The sequence below is a fragment of the Nomascus leucogenys genome, chromosome 17 (assembly GCF_006542625.1).
Source record: "Nomascus leucogenys isolate Asia chromosome 17, Asia_NLE_v1, whole genome shotgun sequence".
Lineage (NCBI taxonomy): Eukaryota > Metazoa > Chordata > Mammalia > Primates > Hylobatidae > Nomascus > Nomascus leucogenys.
The window spans coordinates 36871017-36887681 of record NC_044397.1 but is presented as its reverse complement, the minus strand read 5'-3'; the positions used below and the strand labels follow the sequence as shown (position 1 = coordinate 36887681).

The window sequence follows — 16665 nt, the reverse complement described above, 5'->3', positions numbered from 1 at the left end:
ACAAAATGCATTTCTTATTTCTGTCTCTGATAACAAAGGAAGGCCTCTAGCCACCTGGTACATGCTCAGTAAATGCTGTGATAGCCCGATCAGCCACCCACATGACACAAAAACCAAATGCAGCGCCCCCAGAGCTGTTCCGCTCTCCTTGGTTAAAAGTGCTACCAGTGCTAAAAAAATCTTTAGATTCAGGCTGCTGGAGAGAAAAAGTTACACATCTTCCCAGCCCTCTTAGGTACTCATTAGCTGATGACCATCCAAAAATATTTTTGCCCTGTCCTCCAGTCCCTTGGTCATGGGTCAATGTCCCTCATCAGCTGTGTGTGAAAGATTTGAAAGAAACAGCCTGTCTATGAATGAGGACGCAGCCGGCCCAGGCGGGGCAGGGAGACTTACCTTTCTTCTCCATCCGTTTCATGTCCATCAGCTTCTCCACATTGTTGGGGTCGTTCAGCCACAGCTGCATCCGGACAAAGGGCTCTCGTCCTTTCAGACTGAGCTTATGCCAGGGTTTGGGGCGGGCAAGGAGGTCGGAGACAGAGCCTTGGGTGAGCCCTAAGATGGTCTCCCCAAATAAGCGCTGGCCTGGAGAGAAAACAGAAGCGAGACAGGTATTGTCACCGAGAGCCAGGGATCTGAAGGGACAAGTACGTGTCAAGGTTAAAATCAGACACAGGAGTTTAAAGGCCCAGGGTTGGGCTGGCGACATCCTAGCTTACAGCAAACACGTGGTAGAAATATATCTTCAACCAGACTTTTAATACTCTCCATTGGCCAGAGAGTTGGCATTGCTCTTGCATTCTCTGTACACACAACCAATGACATTTCTCTTTATTATTATTATTTTTTTGAGATGGAGTATCGCTCTGTCACCCAGGCTGGAGCGCAGTAGCATAATCTCGGCTCACTGCAACCTCCGCCTCCCGGGTTCAAGCGATTCTCCTGTCTCAGCCTCCAGAGTACCTGGGACTACAGGTGCTCGCCACCACGCCTGGCTGATTTTTGTATTTTTAGTAGAGACGGGTTTTCGCCATGTTGGCCAGGCTGGTCTTGAACTCCTGACCTCAGGTGATCCACCCCCCTCAGCCTCCCAAAGTGCTGGGATTATAGGCGTAAGTAACCGCACCCGGCCAATGACGTTTCTCTTAAGCCTTCAGCCTGGTGTGGTGGCCAGAAGGGCCCTTTGGGAGGCTGAAGCGGGAAGATCATTTGAGCCCAGGGGTTTGAGACCAGCCTGGGCAACACAGTGAGACTCAGTCTCTACAAGAATACACACAAAAAAAATTAGCTAGGCGTGGTGGTGTGTACCTATAGTTCCAGCTACTTAGGAGGCTGAGATGGGAGGATTGCCTGAGCCCGGGAGGTTGAGGCTGCAGTGAGCTATGATTGCACCACTGCACTCCAGCCTGGGCAACAGAGAGAGAGACTGTGTCTCAAAAAAAAAAAAAAAAGGAAAAAAAAAAAAAAGCCTTCAGGCTTTGTATGTGCTGAGGTCACGCTAACACCTGTGGTGTTTCTCAGAGGCAGTGAAATCTCTAAGCCAGAGCTCAGGAGGCCAAACAGCAAACAGGAGACCTCTCTTGTACAACCTCAAATCAGAGGGCAGCCTGTGTCTCCTTCCACAATTAGCAAGGTTATCAGGTCTCGCTGAGAAAACGGGGCAGGCAACCCGCAATCACAGCAGGACAGAGGAGAGGGAGCTGCCCAGCTCTGGTTTTCTGAGAGGCCGGCCAATTCCAATTCCAAAGTCTGCTTTTGCAGTCTAGGCTGCCTTTGCTAAATAAAGTAGCTGGAAGTGGATCAAAACCCCTTTCCTGATACCCTTTCTTCTCCCAGGCAGGGGTAGGCAGCCCACTTCACAGGCTGATCAGAGGGCATTTCGCTATGGAGAGCACAGCCGCATTGAGTTGGCAATGCTTGTCAGGAGCTTAGAAAGAAAGGCTCACTTCTCTGAGGGCCATTCTGCTGCCGGTTTAGAGGGCCACTGCTTGTAAAGATACAAATTAGGATCAGTGATAACCTGGATGGCCTGATGGGATTACTTGAATGAACAGGACTTATTAGGTGGAAGTGGAGACTGGGATCAGAGAGGCCAGCGTTTGACCCCATAAAGTGTACAGAACAGAAGGCACCTCTCCCCGTCCAGGGCAGGGAGACGACACAGGGCTGGCTTGTTCTCTCTGTGGCTTACATCCTCTCTGTGAAATAGAAACACTGCACACTGGCTTCTAAGAAGGGGGCCTCCAAGTAAAAGTTTGCTGCCTAGAAAGCACTGAAGCTGAGACATTAATTTCTTATCAGTCTTTTTTTTTTTTTTTTCCCCTAAAGAAACCGGGTCTTGCTATATTGCCCAGGCTGGACTCGAACTCCTGGGCTCAAGCAATTGTTCTACCTCAGCATCCCAAGTAGCTGGGATTACAGGTGCGCACCACCATGCCTGGCTTGGTCATTTTAAACTTAAAGATAAAAACAAAAACAAAACAAAAAACAAAACAAAACAAAACAAAAAACTTAAAGATAAATTTACTGATTTTGTAAACCTGTGTTTCTCTGCTTTTCAAACTCTTTAGCCTATAAATGTCCCAAGTCCTTATGTTTTTTTTTTTTTAGTTGTTATAAGAAAATTTTGGCCAGGTGCGGTGGCTCTCGCCTGTAATCCCAGCACTTTGCAAGACCGAGGTGGGCAGATCACAAGGTCAGGAGATCGAGACCACCCTGGCTCACACAGTAAAACCCCGTCTCTACTAAAAATACAAAAAATTAGCTGGGCGTGGTGGCAGGCGCCTGTAGTCCCAGCTACTGGGGAGGGTGAGGCAGGAGAATGGCGTGAACCCAGGAGGCAGAGCTTGCAGTGAGCCGAGATGGTGCCACTGCACTCCAGCCTGGGTGACAGAGTGAAACTCCATCTCAAAAAAAAAAAAAAAGAGAAAATTTTACTTAATGCTAACATGGTAAAATAATCTATTTTCATTCCAAGGAGCTTGCTATGTTCGGGAAAGCAATATATATGAATAGCTAGTTGCTCTTTGGTTAGGTCTCCCACTTGAATGGGGAAAAAAAATCAGATGATTATTCCTGGAAAATTATCTGTATGCCCCCTAGATGTTTCCTAGCCATGATTTTTAATTGTTTTGGGGCTACAGACCCATTTGAGAGCCTGAAGAAAGCTACACACCTTCACCCAGTAAAACAAACATCAAGGAAAACTCCAGCAATGATGGTGGCATGGATGATAACTTCAGCCTAGGAGTTTGAGACCAGCCTGGGCAACATGGTGAAACCCCATATCTATTTAAAAAAAAAAAAAAAAAAGGCCGGGCGCGGTGGCTCACGCCTGTAATCCCAGCACTTTGGGAGGCTGAGGTGGGCGGATCACGAGGTCAGGAGATTGAGACCATCCTGGCTAACACGGTGAAACTCCATCTCTACTAAAAACACAAAAAAATTAGCCAGGCATGGTGGCAGGCGCCTGTAGTCCCAGCTACTTGGGAGGCTGAGGCAGGAGAATGGTGTGAACCTGGGAGGCGGAGATTGCAGTGAGCTGAGATCGTGCCACTGCACTCCAGCCTGGGCAACAGAGTGAGACTCCGTCTCAAAAAAAAAAAAAAAAAAATTAGCCAGGCTTGGGGTGTGTGCCTGTAGTCCCAGCTACTCAGTAGGCTGAGATGGGAGGATTGCTTGAGCCCAGGAGTTCAAGGTTGCAGTGAGCTATGAATGCACCACTGCACTCCGGCCTGGGCAACAGAACTAGACCCTATCTGATTTTCAACATTTACATGAAATGCCACTTCCTATAAAGAGGTGGGCGGGAGTGATGCAACTGGCCTGCTTCCTTGGATGTGTGACGAGCTATGAAGTGGGAGATGACTCAAGTCTAGGAATCCCTGCACGATTCAATAACTGATGAACATATGGGAATTAGCCATTTTTTCAAATCAACAGCTACATTTTTATTTTTATGAATTGACTTAATTATATAAAGTCTCATTGATATGACTTTTTCTCTCATTCTGTTTTGTCTGTTGCATCGTACAGACATGGGGATGGGAGGCTTCCACTGGACAAGCTGGCCTAACCCCCAGGCTGTTAGATCACTGAGCAAACTTTAGTGGAACTCAGCTACTCTGTTTGTTTTTTTTTTTAAATTTTTCTTTTAGATAGTGTCTTGCTGTGTTGCCCAGGCTGGAGTGCAGTGGTGCCACCATGGCTCACTGCTGCCTCAACTTCCTGGACTCAAGTGATCCTCCCACCTCAGCCTCCCAAGCAGCTGGGATTACAGCGGGCATCACCATGCCTGGATAATAATTTTTAAAAATTTTTTTAAATTTATTTTTTGTAGAGACGGGGTCTCACTGTGTTGCCCAGGCTGGTCTCGAACTCCCGGCCTCAGGTGATCCACCCGCCTCAGCCTCCCAAAGTGCTAGGGTTACAGGCCACCTGTCATTCTCAAGTGAGCCACCGTGCTCGGCCTCCGTTCTCTTCTCATCCCATGGGAGAAACAAAAGACACACAAGGCCTTTCCATGAGCAGCAGACAAACTGCAACCACTCGGTAGGGTTGTGCTTGCATGCACTGCAGAGAACACTGCCCCTTTAACTGACTTTCACCCTGGGGAAATAAGAAGAAGGGTAGGTTTCCAATATCTGAGTGCCTAAACCAGGGAACCCTGTCTGGTTAACACCACACTGGAGAAGCACGGTGGTTTAAAATGACAAAATAGGCTTGGCCGGCATGGTGGCTCATGCCTGTAATCCCAGCACTTTTGGAGGCCAAGGCAGGTGGATCACCTGAGGCCAGTTCGAGACCAGCCTTGACAGCATGGCGAAACTCTGTCTCTACTGAAAATACAAAAATTAGCTGGGTGTGGTGGTGGGCACCTGTAATCCCGGCTACTTGGGAGGCTGAGGCAGGAGAATCACCTGAACCCAGGAGGCAGAGATTGTAGTGAGCCGCAACTGTGCCACTGCACTCCAGCCTGAGTGAGTCGGTGGACTCTGTCTCAAAAAAAAAAAAAAAAAAAAAAAAAAGGCCAGACACAGTGGCTCACGCCTGTAATCCCTGCGTTTTGGAAGGCCGAGGCGGGTAGACCACTTGAGGTCAGGAATTCGAGACTATCCTGGCTAACATGGTGAAAGCCCGTCTCTACTAAAAATACAAAAATTAGCTGGGCATGGTGGCGGATGCCTGTAATCCCAGCTATTCCAGAGGCTGAGGCAGGAGAATCACGTGAACCTGGGTTTCGGTGAGCCGAGAGGCTGTAGTGAGCTGAGGTCGTGCCACTGTACTCTAGCCTGGGCGACAGAGTGAGGCTCCGTCTCAAAAAAAATAAATAAATAAAAATGATGAAACACCGTAACATTCTTACAGCCACAGCAGCTGATAAGCAGTGACACAGAGCACAGACAACCAACCCAGGCTGAGCACCCGGGGGGCCGGAGCATGTGCCAGGCCGGGGCCAGCTCTGAGGCACGGTGGGACGCCAGGGTGCCGGAGTGAGTTCCCCAGGGGCTGCCCGCCCCAGCTGTGGGCTGTGAAATGGAGATGGCTTCGCAAGGCAGCAGGAACAGCAATGATAAAATAACAATGACTATTATTACCAGTCGGGCCTGGTGCTAGAAATTGCTGCTACTCACACCCCCCAGGCAGGTGTGGTTATTCCAGTTTCGTGGAGGGGGATCTGAGAATGCAGGCAGCCTGGCCAGCATCACGGACTCTGAGCAGAGTGAGAACCGGGGTCCATCAGACCTTCCACTAAGCCATCCTGGCACTGCCCGGTGGATGCTGCCCAGCTCCCGAGCCCCGAGGATGCCAGGCTCTACTGGGTGTCTACCTCTTTCTTTTTTTGAGACAGAATCTGTGTTGTCCAGGCTGAAGTACAGTGGCATGATCATAGCTCACTGCAGCCTAAAACTACAGGGTTCAAGCTATTCTCCTGCCTCAGCCTCCCGAGTAGCTGAACTACAGGCGTGCACCACCACACCCGGCTAATTTTTATATTTTTTGTAGAGATAGGGTTTTGCCATGCTGCCTAGGTTGGTCTTGAACTCCTGGCTGGACTCAAGCGATCCTCCTGCTGTGGCCTCCCAATGTGCTGGGATTACAGGCATGAGCCACTACGCCTGGCCTTATTTTTAAATCTGTTACAGAGAAGGGGTCTTGCTACGTTGCCTAGGCTGGTCTTGAACTCTTGGGCTCAAGTGGTCCTCCCACTTTAGGCTCCTGAGTAGCTGGGACTACAGGTGCACATCAACACGTCCAGCTAATTTTAAAACTTTTTGTAGAGACGGGGTCTTGCTATGTGGCCCAGGCTGGTCTCAGACTGTGCCTCAAGCAATCTGGACTTACTCAGACTGTCTCTATTGAGATACATCCAAGCCAGGCACGATGGCTCATGCCTGTGATCCCAAGAATTTTGGAGGCTGAGGTGGGCAGATTGCTTGAGGCCAGGAGTTTGAGACCAGCCTGGCCAACATGGTGAAACCCCATTTCTACTGAAAATACAAAAATTAGCCAGGAGTGGTGGCGGGTACCTGTAATCCTAGCTACTCAGGAGGCTGGGGCATGACAGTCACTTGAACTGGGGAGGCAGAGGTTGCAGTGAGCCGAGATTGCACCACTGCACTCCAGCCTGGGTGACAGAGCAAGACTCTGTCTCAAAAAAAAAAAAAAAAAAAAGACAGAAAAAAAAGAGACAGTCTGCATGGATCCTCCCGAGTCCACTCTGACCCCATGCTCATCTTCGAACTGGTCCCCATGGGGGTGCAGGGTGGGGGGGAAGTGGGGACTGACCTGCAGAACGCATGCTCCTTACTGTTCATAACTATAGGACATTTCATGTTCTCAGAGGGTGCCTACACAAGTTGAGACTCTGTGGTTGGCTTGGCCTAGGGCCCGCCCTTCACCTGCTCCTCCTGCAAACTCCCTGACTCAGCAGCTGAGAGGAGAACCTACCGAGGTTGTTGTCCGTCAGCACCTCCTTCACCCGCTTGGTTATGCCGTACGTGTCCAGCTCCGGGGACATGGCTACTAATTCTTGGATGCTGAGGGCCGAGTGTCCGGAGAGAGGCAGCGGGGTTGTGGGCTGGGAGTCAGATGCTGGCGGGTCACTGGGCTCCGGTGGCTTGCCGTCCTTGCTCGCCTCGATGGGGGGACAGGGCTGCTGGACCAGCTCGGTCAGGCTCTTCACCGACTCACTGGAACTCATCGGGGACTCAGGGGCAGGGCTGCAGCTGGCGGAGGTCTTTGGAGTGCTTTCTGTAATTAAAGCACACGAGAAACCGTGCCTGAAAATAGCTGTCTTTCACCACGACCATCTACGTTCCTTATCTAGGAAATACTAATTAAACGCTCTGTAGGAGAAGCAGACGGTAGGGTTTTCTGTGGGTCTTAGTGAACTGTTTCATATTTTTTTTGACTGAGAGTAACCTCTAATCTTCCATATTAAAAAACAAAAATAACATCACTGCGATAAAAACTTGGGGTTTAAAAGAAAGGCTTCGGAAGGCTTAACATGAGGGCATTCTGATAAAAAACTCCTATTAATCATATTATGGCTGTCATGATTTCTTCTAATGAAACCCCGTAATTTGGTAATTCAGAAGCACTTTGGCTAGATCATAACTTGTGTAGTTATGTTACCCATATTCTCCAGAACAAAAAGCATAGACAGATTGTTTTAAATAAGGGCTGCCCATAGTACGTAGCCTCCACAGTTATGAAGACCCTTTAAGAGGAAATGTGACCAGGCGGTGGATCATCTAACGTCAGGAGTTCGAGACCAGCCTGGCCAACATGGTGAAACCCCATCGCTACTAGAAATACAAAAATCAGCCAGGCATGGTGGCTCATGCCTGTAATCCCAGCTACTCAGGAGGCTGAGGCAGGAGAATCACTTACACCCGGGAGGTGGAGGTTGCAGTGAGCTGAGACTGTGCCACTGCATTCCAGCCTGGGTGACAGAGTAAGAGTGAGACTCCATCTCAAAAAAGAACGAAACAAAAAAATTGCGGAAACATAAGGCCACAGCTTCTGGTCCCCCAGCACTGGTCTCAGGACCTAGGGTGGTTTATTTTTATTTTTAATTTTTTAGAGATGGGGTCTTGCTCTGTGGCCCAGGCTGGAGTGCAGTGGTGTAATCACGGCTCACTGCAGCCTCGACCTCCTGGGCTCAGGAGATCCTCCCGCCTTGGCCTCCTGAGGAGCTGGGACCACAGGTGCACGCCACCATGCCCAGCTGGTTTTTTATTGTGAAGAGCAGAGAACTCCACAGCACCCAACTCTAGGGGAAGACGGAGAGAGGCAAGGAGAGGAGGAGCACCCTCTGTTTCCCCAGCTCTTCCATTTTAGAGTTCTATCTCCAACCTTGGGACTTGCCGGTTCTGCCTCCTTCTGAAAACCGAGCTCTTTGTTGGTATAAGCCACGCTGTAACTGACAGCAGAAGTGACTAGGCTGGTGTGGACAAGCCAGCGTCTACACTCTCCTCTGCCTTGTTGGGGCCGCTGCAGGTGCCCAGTGGGAAATGCCAGCTGGGCTCTGTTGGTGAGTGATCCCTCTGGCCTCTGATAACATCCCATAAAACCCGATAAAAGAGGCTGGATTCCAGTTCCGGGATGTCTGAGATAAAGACTTAGGCCATTTCCTAATTTCTGCAGATAGAAACTGTCCAGGAGGAAGATGTGGCTTTGGGCTGAGGTCCTGCCTGCAAGGCAGAATCTGCCCCTGGCCCAGCTCAGTGTCTTGGCACAATCTCTCCTCCCATGCCCACTGAGGGCGACACAGAGTAAGACCCCACAGTGCCAGGTAAGAGGGCCCAGGCCATGCCCTCTGCTCCCAAGGTCTTGTAAAAATTTTTTTGTGGAGATGGGGTCTTGCTAGGTTGCCCTGGCTGATTCAAAATCCTGTGCTCAAGCAATCTTCCCACCTCAGCCTCGCAAGTAGCTAGGACTGCAGACATGCACCACTACACCTGTCTAATCTTTTATTTTGTAGAGATGAGGTCTTGCTATGTTGCCCAGGCTGAACTCCTGGCCTCAAGTGATCCTCCCTTCTCGGCCTCCCAAAGTGCTGGGTTTACAGGCACGAGCCACTATGCCTGGCCAAGGGTCTTACTCTTGCTGCTTCTCCCTTGGGCCCTAGCAGGTCACTCAGTCAACACCGGCACCATAGTAGATAGCCCAAAATACTTGTTACCGGGCTGAAAAGAAAATGTAGCATAGAGCAGCAACTTAACTTCAATTTACCATTTATCTCGAAAGTCCTTTTCTGGACATACCGTATCCAGGATACACTAACCTGCCATAAATACATTCCAACTACAAGGAATATTTTGTATTCACACCTAGAGAGAGCAAAGCCTCAAATAAAACATTTGCAACTTAAGTGATCAACCCGTTTATCGTCCTGAACCGGCACAAACTTCCGCCATTGCATAAGGCTGTGTCCTTGACCTGGGAAATCAGGTTACAAAGAGAAAAACACACGCCAAACCGGTTTTTGAAAGATGTAGAAGAGACAAGCGTAAGAGGCAGAAATGGTCCGTATAAATCTTTAGGGCAATGTGAATCTTACAAATCAGATTTCTTCTCTCTGCTCACCCCCCGGGTCACCAGAGAACTGGATATAAAACCTCGCAAATGTTATTTTTGTGTCTGAAGCCGGCAGAGGAATCGTACTGTAAGGATGGCAAGATTCACCCATGGGAGGGGCTGGCCTGGCAGATCATCCATCTTGCTCACTGGATACTGTCAAGGACGGCATGAATTCCCCAAATGATAAATGGATTTCTTTTCAGGTTTTGTGTCCTTTAACCCACAGCAAGGTCAACATCATGGCTGCCTGGCTAATAAACCAAGCGTGGTGCTGGCTGCCGTGGCACCTCCTCGTTTTGTTCTGGGTGCTGGCGGAGGCAGAGTCACCACGAAACTCAGAGGCTGTGCAGTTCTTTCTTCCAGCACACCTTGCAAGCCGGTGGCGTGGATTTCTGCCATCATGAACCCCCAGGAGAACTAAACAGGGGCGCTCACTACTGTTACAGGTGTCTCTCTGTGCTACAGGCTGTGACTACAGACAAAGGCGGGTCCCCTGAGATCAAAGCCCTGTCCGAGCCCTGAGAGGTCCAGGTGTGTGAAAGTGACACATGGCGGCTGGTTGCTGAAGGTGGCTTGTATCTGTCTCTCCACTCTCAGTCTGAGTCTAAAATGCAGAAGAACTTTGGGAGGCTGAGGCGGGCAGATCACTTGGAAGCCAGGAGTTCGAGACCAGCCTGGCCAACATGGTGAAACCCCCTCTCTACTAAAAATGCAAAAATCAGCCAGGCGTGGTGGCGGGTGCCTGTAATCCCAGCTACTGGGGAGGCAGAGGCAGGAGAATCGCTTGAATGGGGGAGGCGGAGGTTGCAGTGGGCTGAGATCGTGCCATGGCACTCCAGCCTTGGGGACAGAGTGAGACTCTGTCTCTAAATAAATAAATAAATAAATAAAATGTAGAAGACAGCTGGAAGCTGCACGCTCCTCCTGGGAGATAGTTTACTCGCCAACAGACATCCGCATGCACAGTTGTGGCTACGGTCTCAGGTGAAAGAAACAGGATTGAGCCCACGTTTTTTGCACAGGCATGGAGAGATGCCACAGCAAACGGACGCATTGGAGACACCGTGAATCCACACGCTCAGAACATCACGTTGGGAAGAAAGTCATTCTTTTTCTCTTTTTTGAGACAGAGTCTCGCTCTGTTGCCCAGGCTGGAGTGCAGTGGCACGATCTCACTGCAACTTCCACCTCCCGAGTTCAAACGATTCTCCTGCCTCAGCCTCCCGAGTAGCTGGGATTACAGGCGCGTGCCACCAAGCCCAGCTAATTTTTGTATTATCCTGACCTTAGATGATCCGCCCACCACGGCCTCCTAAAGTGCTGGGATTACAGGTGTGAGACACCGCGCCTGGCCCTTTTCTTCTTTTTTTAATTATTATTTTTAATTGCATGGAATGGAGCAAAGCCTTGCTGTTTCAGAGAGTATCGTTTTAATCACAGGGCTCCATTTGCTAATGTTTGGAAAGGAGAAGTAATGTTTCTTTTCTATTGACCCTATTTTTGTTCTGTTAGGACAGACAGTGAATCCTACAGGAAGCCAACTCTCCCCGCTGCACAGAGGGTCCCTCACCCTCGCCACCCTGACAGGGTGAGCCACTGCACCTGGTCAAATGTATTTGTTTCTATAAAGACCTATAGTCCACATAAATCTTATGACCGAGTGCTATTTCTCCCACAATGCCTGCTACATGACAGGGATGCTGGCAACAGACTCAAAAGGCCACATCCTATATGATGCATTTATCTTTTTTAAAACATTAAACTTTTTTTAAACTTTAAAAAATAGAGACAGGGTTTTGCTGTTGCCCAGGTTGGTCCTTAAACTCCTGGCCTCAAGTGATCTTCTCACCCTGGCCTCCAAAAGTGCTGGAATTACAGGCGTGAGCCACCGTGTACTTCCCACCAGCCACTTCCCACATTTTACACAGCTAAGATATGGTTCCCTGGCCGGGCGCAGTGGCTCATACCTGTAATCCCAGCACTTTGGGAGGCTGAGACAGGCGGATCACCTGAAGTCAGGAGTTCAAGACCAGCCTGGCCAACATGGTGAAACCCCAACTCTACGAAAAATACAAAAATTAGCCAGGCGCGGTAGCACATGCCTGTAATCCCAGCTACTCGGGAAGCTGAGACAGGGGAATTTGTTTGAACCTTGGAGGTGGCGGTTGCAGTGAGCTGAGATCGTGTCATTGCACTCCAGCCTGGGCAACAGAGTGAGACTCAGTCTCAAAAAAAAAAAAAAAAAAAAAAAGGTATGGTGCCCCAAGACACACAGCCAGGAGCTAGGCGTAGGCGGATGGGCCATATTCTAAACAGCCCCTGTACAGCTGGTGGCGCCTGCATCCTGCACCCGAGCGTGCGTTAGTGACAGAGTGACTGTGCCTGTATTCCCGGGCACAGTTTTTCTACAACCCACATATCGACATGCGTGAATCTCGAAGACTTAACGATGAGTCACAAAAAGCTGATCCACTCATAGGATTGTGGAAGGGAACCAAAACACATTTCATACTAGGCGTGAATGGAGCAGCGAGCTGAGGGCGTTTGCATGTGGCTTCATTCAATTCTCCCAGTGGCCCCTGGGGTGGAAATTTACACCCTACATCCCAGGTGAGAAAACAGAGGCTCAGACAGGCAACGTGACTTGGTTAAAGTCACACAGATGGTGCAAGGATCAGAACCAGATCAGGAGGGGAAAACCTCGACGTTCCTACCCATCCTGCTATCTGCCAACACCACGTGATTCTGAATTGCAGCCTACCATCGTTCCTGTCATTTCACTCTCATTTTATATTTTTTTGAGACAGGGTCTTGCTCTGTTGCCCCAGCTGGAATGCAGTGGTGTGATCATGGTTCACTGCAGTCTCGACCTCATGGGCTTCAGAGACCCTCCCACCTTAGCCCTCCTCGTCAATGTATGACCGAAAGTAGCTGGGACCACAAGTGTGTGCCACCACGCCTGGCTAATTTTTGTATATTTTGTAGAGAGATGGGGTCTTGCTATGTTGCCCAGACTGGTCTCGAACTCCTGGGCTCCAGCGAACCACCCACCTCTACCTCCCAAAGTGCTGGGATTACAGGCATGAGTCACTGCATCCAGTCTACTCACACATTTTTAAAGCACCTACTCTGTGTCTTGGGGATAAGGGAGAAATCAAACAAAAACCTCGCTTCCAAGGACCCTGCAGCCTGCAGGACCAGGACAATTGAAAATGGGTAATTTGCATATTTTAAAAGCCCCACTGCACAATCCCATCCATCCAGTTTTGACAGCAATAGCAAGGTGTTACATTTAAAAAGTGATCTATGTGAATTAATTTTTTTTTTTTTTACAAGGCACTGAATCTGGCATAAGAGGAGCTTGGTTAGCAAGCTACAGAAAGCAGAGATAGTGACTCAAGCCCCTCTGAGATACACAAGGCATTCAGGAACTATAAAAGGATTATGAAAAATATTATATTCCAAAAACAGCAGGCAAACAACAGCTGCCTTAAGTTTTCAATGGGAGCCAATTGAAAACCCGCACCCGCCGTAATTCTCAGAGATACATCTCTCTGCAGTTCCTCTGATCCGCTGTTGAAATTTCCATACCCAGCCCTCTATCTGCAGTAATAAGAACCCAAATTCCATTTAGTGTTCATTTGAGCAGTCAGGATAAAGTCGTTTCTTATTATCTCCCCACTGTGTAAAAAACAGCTTGAAGGTGGGAAGTCAGCAAGCATTTTCACCAAAAAGTAATTATTGTAAGTGACATTTTTACTGCTGGCATGCCATAAGGCGAACTGTGCATTCGGAAGGACAAGTTGCTGAAACAAAATGACAGGGTACTCCGTGACATTCTGACAAGAACCCAAACATTATTTAACTGGCGGCTGGTCTGATGCGCCACTTTTCATTCTGTCCATGGTTTCGGCTTTGAGCCCATGCCAAGCCAGGAAATTCCAATGACTATACAGACAGACACTTACGGAAGGGCGGGAGGAAGGAGGGAGGAGGTTACGGGAGAGGGGAGGGTGGTCGTGGCCTGGCACATGTAAGTGTGAATGAGCAGGGGAGCCGGGCACGGTGGCTCATGCCTGTAATCCCAACATTTGGGAGGCTGAGGTGGACAGATCACTTGAGGTCAGGAGTTCGAGACCAGCCCTGCTAACGTGGCAAAACCCTGTCTCTACTAAGTATACAAAAATTAGCCAGGTGTGGTAGCGTATGTCTGTAGTCCCAGCTGCTCCATCTCAAAAAAATAAATAAGTAAATAAAATTAAAAATAAAAAAACACAAATAAAAAACATCAAGGGAGCCTGGGAGGAGAGGAAAGGAGAGCCCGAGGGAGGGATGAGCCTGGAGGTGGTGGGAAGTGGTGCAAGATACAAGGATCCACAGCAGGCTCTGAGGTGCCCGGTGTGGGCATGCTGGGGCTGGCAGGAGCCCTAGAGGCTCAGAAAGACTCTGCCCAGCCTGCAGGCCTTTCCAGTGACTGGTGCTGACAGCTTCCGAAGCCACAACAGGGTGGCCACCAGCCTGGATATTTCCTAGCTGGGTTTAGAGGGACAGATCGTGATGTGGGCACCAGACCTGCTCCGGAACTGACCCTGTGTTCTGAACAGACCACACCCCCAGGGGGTTTATGCCTGGAGTGAGTTTCTCAGCATCAAAGGGGAACAGCAATGCTCATTTGGCCTCCTGTTTGTTTTTTGTTTTGAGACAGAGTCTCACTCTGCTACCCAGGCTGGAGTGTAGTGGTGCAATCTCAGCTCACTGCAACCTCTGCCTCCCGGTTTCAAGCAATTCTCCTGCCTCAGCCTCCTGAGTAGCTGGGATTACAGGTGTGTGTCACCAGGCCCAGCTAATTTTTGTATTTTTAGTAGAGATGGGGTTTCGCCATGTTGACCAGGCTGGTCTCGAACTCCTGACCTCAAGTGATCTGCCTGCCTCAGCCTCCCAAAGTGCTGGGATTACTGGTGTGAGCCACCGTGCCCGGCCCTGACCTCCTGTATTTTGGTCATACAGGCTCATATCACAAACATGAGACATTCTTGCATGACCAGCTCCAAAATTTCTGAACACCAAGGCTTTCCTCAGCCGTGGCAGCGACGCTGGGCTCCTCGGTTCCCAAGCCTTGCTTCTGAATCCAGCAGCAGAAGCTCACAGCCCTGCTGGATCTCCACCCGAACAGTCCTCTGTCTCCATTAGACACAGCCATATAAAAACCTATGTGTTCTTCTTTTGAGTAAGACTGGCATCTTGACTGATTAGCAAGAGCTTGAAACAAAATATGCAGTGACTTTAGCAGATGTCACAGAGACAATCATGAGCTTTCCACACCTCCTTCCTGGGCCACTGGACGTTTCCCTACCACGAAAGAAACAAAAGTAGCCCAACAACATACTAAGGAACATCAGAGAAGTACCCAGCGTGGCCAAACTACAAAACGGCTTTCTTTCCAAGAAGGTGAGCAGCTATGCCTGACGCCAGCGGGCGGATGCAAAGGTCCAATTCCTGAGGGTCCCGGGTTGGCCTTCTGCCCCCTGGGAAAGTCCATGCCCATACAAGTGGCAGCATCAAGCTTTGGGCACATCCCTTGCCAGCCCCAAACCTATCAAATCACTGTTTTTCAACAGCAGGAAGAACCTGAGAAAGATTCTGTAGGGGGTGTTAGCGGGGGAGGTGGAGAAGGGTTGGAGTGGGTGGGAAGACGCCTCAGAGGAACTAGAGGGGATGGGTGGTAGCTCTGCCCCACTCCAGGAAAGATCAATGCCCCCCCACCCCCACCAATGGGTGCCAGTTTCTTCTATAAAATGGAACAGCAATGATTTCTCTTTCTTTCTCTCTCTCTCTCTCTCACACACACACACACCCTCTGCAGGGACTAAAGAAAGAACAGGATAAGATGAACTCAAAGTCTCTGGTACCTAGTAGGTGCTGGTGTGTGTGTGTGTGTGTGTGTGACAACTATATAGCCATAGTGTGTGTGTGTGTGTGTGTGTGTTTTGAGGCAGGGTCTTGATCTGTTGTCCAGGTTGGAGTGTAATGGTGCAATCTTGGCTCACTGCAGCCTCTGCCTCCTGGGCTCAAGTGATCTTCCTGCCCCTGCCTCCTGAGTAGCTGGAACAACAGGCGTGCGCCACCATGCCTGGTTATTTTTAATTTTTTGTGGAGATAGGGGCCTCACTATGTTGCCCAAGCTGGTCTTGAACTCCTGGACTCTAATGATCTTCCCGCCTCAGACTCCCAAAGTGCTAGGATTATGGGCCTGAGCCACCGCGCCTGGCCAACAATATATGTTTTTAGGTTTGCCCGAGAAACTCTTATAATGACATGGGAGCCAAAATTCTTTCTCTCTTGATTTTTTTCTTGAGACATGGTCTCACCCTGTTGCCCAGGCTGGAGTGCAGTGACGCCACTGCGTAATCACGGCTCACTGCAGCATCGACCTCCTGGGCTCAAGCAATCCCTCTGCCCCAGCCTTCTGAGCAGCTGGGACTACAAGCACGTACCACCATTCCAGCTAATTTACTATAATAATTATTTGTCAAGATAGGGTCTCACTATGTTGCCCAGGCTGGTCTTGAACTCCTGGGCTCAAGTGATCCTCCTGCCTCAGCCTCCCAAAGTGCCGGGATTACAGGCATGAGCCACCATATCTGGCCCCAAAGAAAACCTGTTTCAGTTAGAGCAAGGTTGTTTAACTTGTGTGATTTGTACTTTACCTCCCCAAACCTGACTTCTTCTAAGTTGCTTGAAGATGGGACCTGTGCTTTCCACAATGGGGAAACCCTCCATGTGCCAGGTGTGGGGGTACAGCCGTGAGCAAGGCAGACCCTGCGCCCCCACATCTTGTAACCAAAGCGGGAGGCTGAAGTCACTAAGCGGGTCACTCAAAGAGTCTGGGATGAGGGTGTTTCTGGGGAGAGCAGTGTCAGGGCCGGGTCTGGAGGTGCAGCAGTGCAGGCAGCATGGTCCTGGCCATAGCACAGGGGTGTGACAGGTCCCTGCTGCCAAGCGAGCGAGAAGTTGCTCTGAGAAGTCAACCATGAGCTCCTCTAACTAGAGGAGACACCATCGTGTCCATCCAGACCC

At 49.7% G+C, this 16665-nt stretch overlaps 1 protein-coding gene across 6 annotated transcripts in view; it reads right to left on the bottom strand.

The window, feature by feature from the left end:
• The window catches only part of CUX1 (cut like homeobox 1), a 474797-nt gene that overhangs the window by 49841 nt on the left and 408291 nt on the right, over positions 1-16665 (bottom strand). For 3 of the 6 annotated variants that reach the window (XM_030796742.1, XM_030796738.1, XM_030796737.1), the window contains 2 exons: positions 6952-7254; positions 397-585 (listed from right to left, as the gene is read on the bottom strand). The exons of the other annotated variants lie outside the window; for them this stretch is intronic. In XM_030796742.1, coding sequence (XP_030652602.1) covers positions 397-585; positions 6952-7254 — 492 coding nt within the window. The remainder of the gene's footprint in view (positions 1-396; positions 586-6951; positions 7255-16665) is intronic. 6 annotated transcript variants of the gene reach the window in all.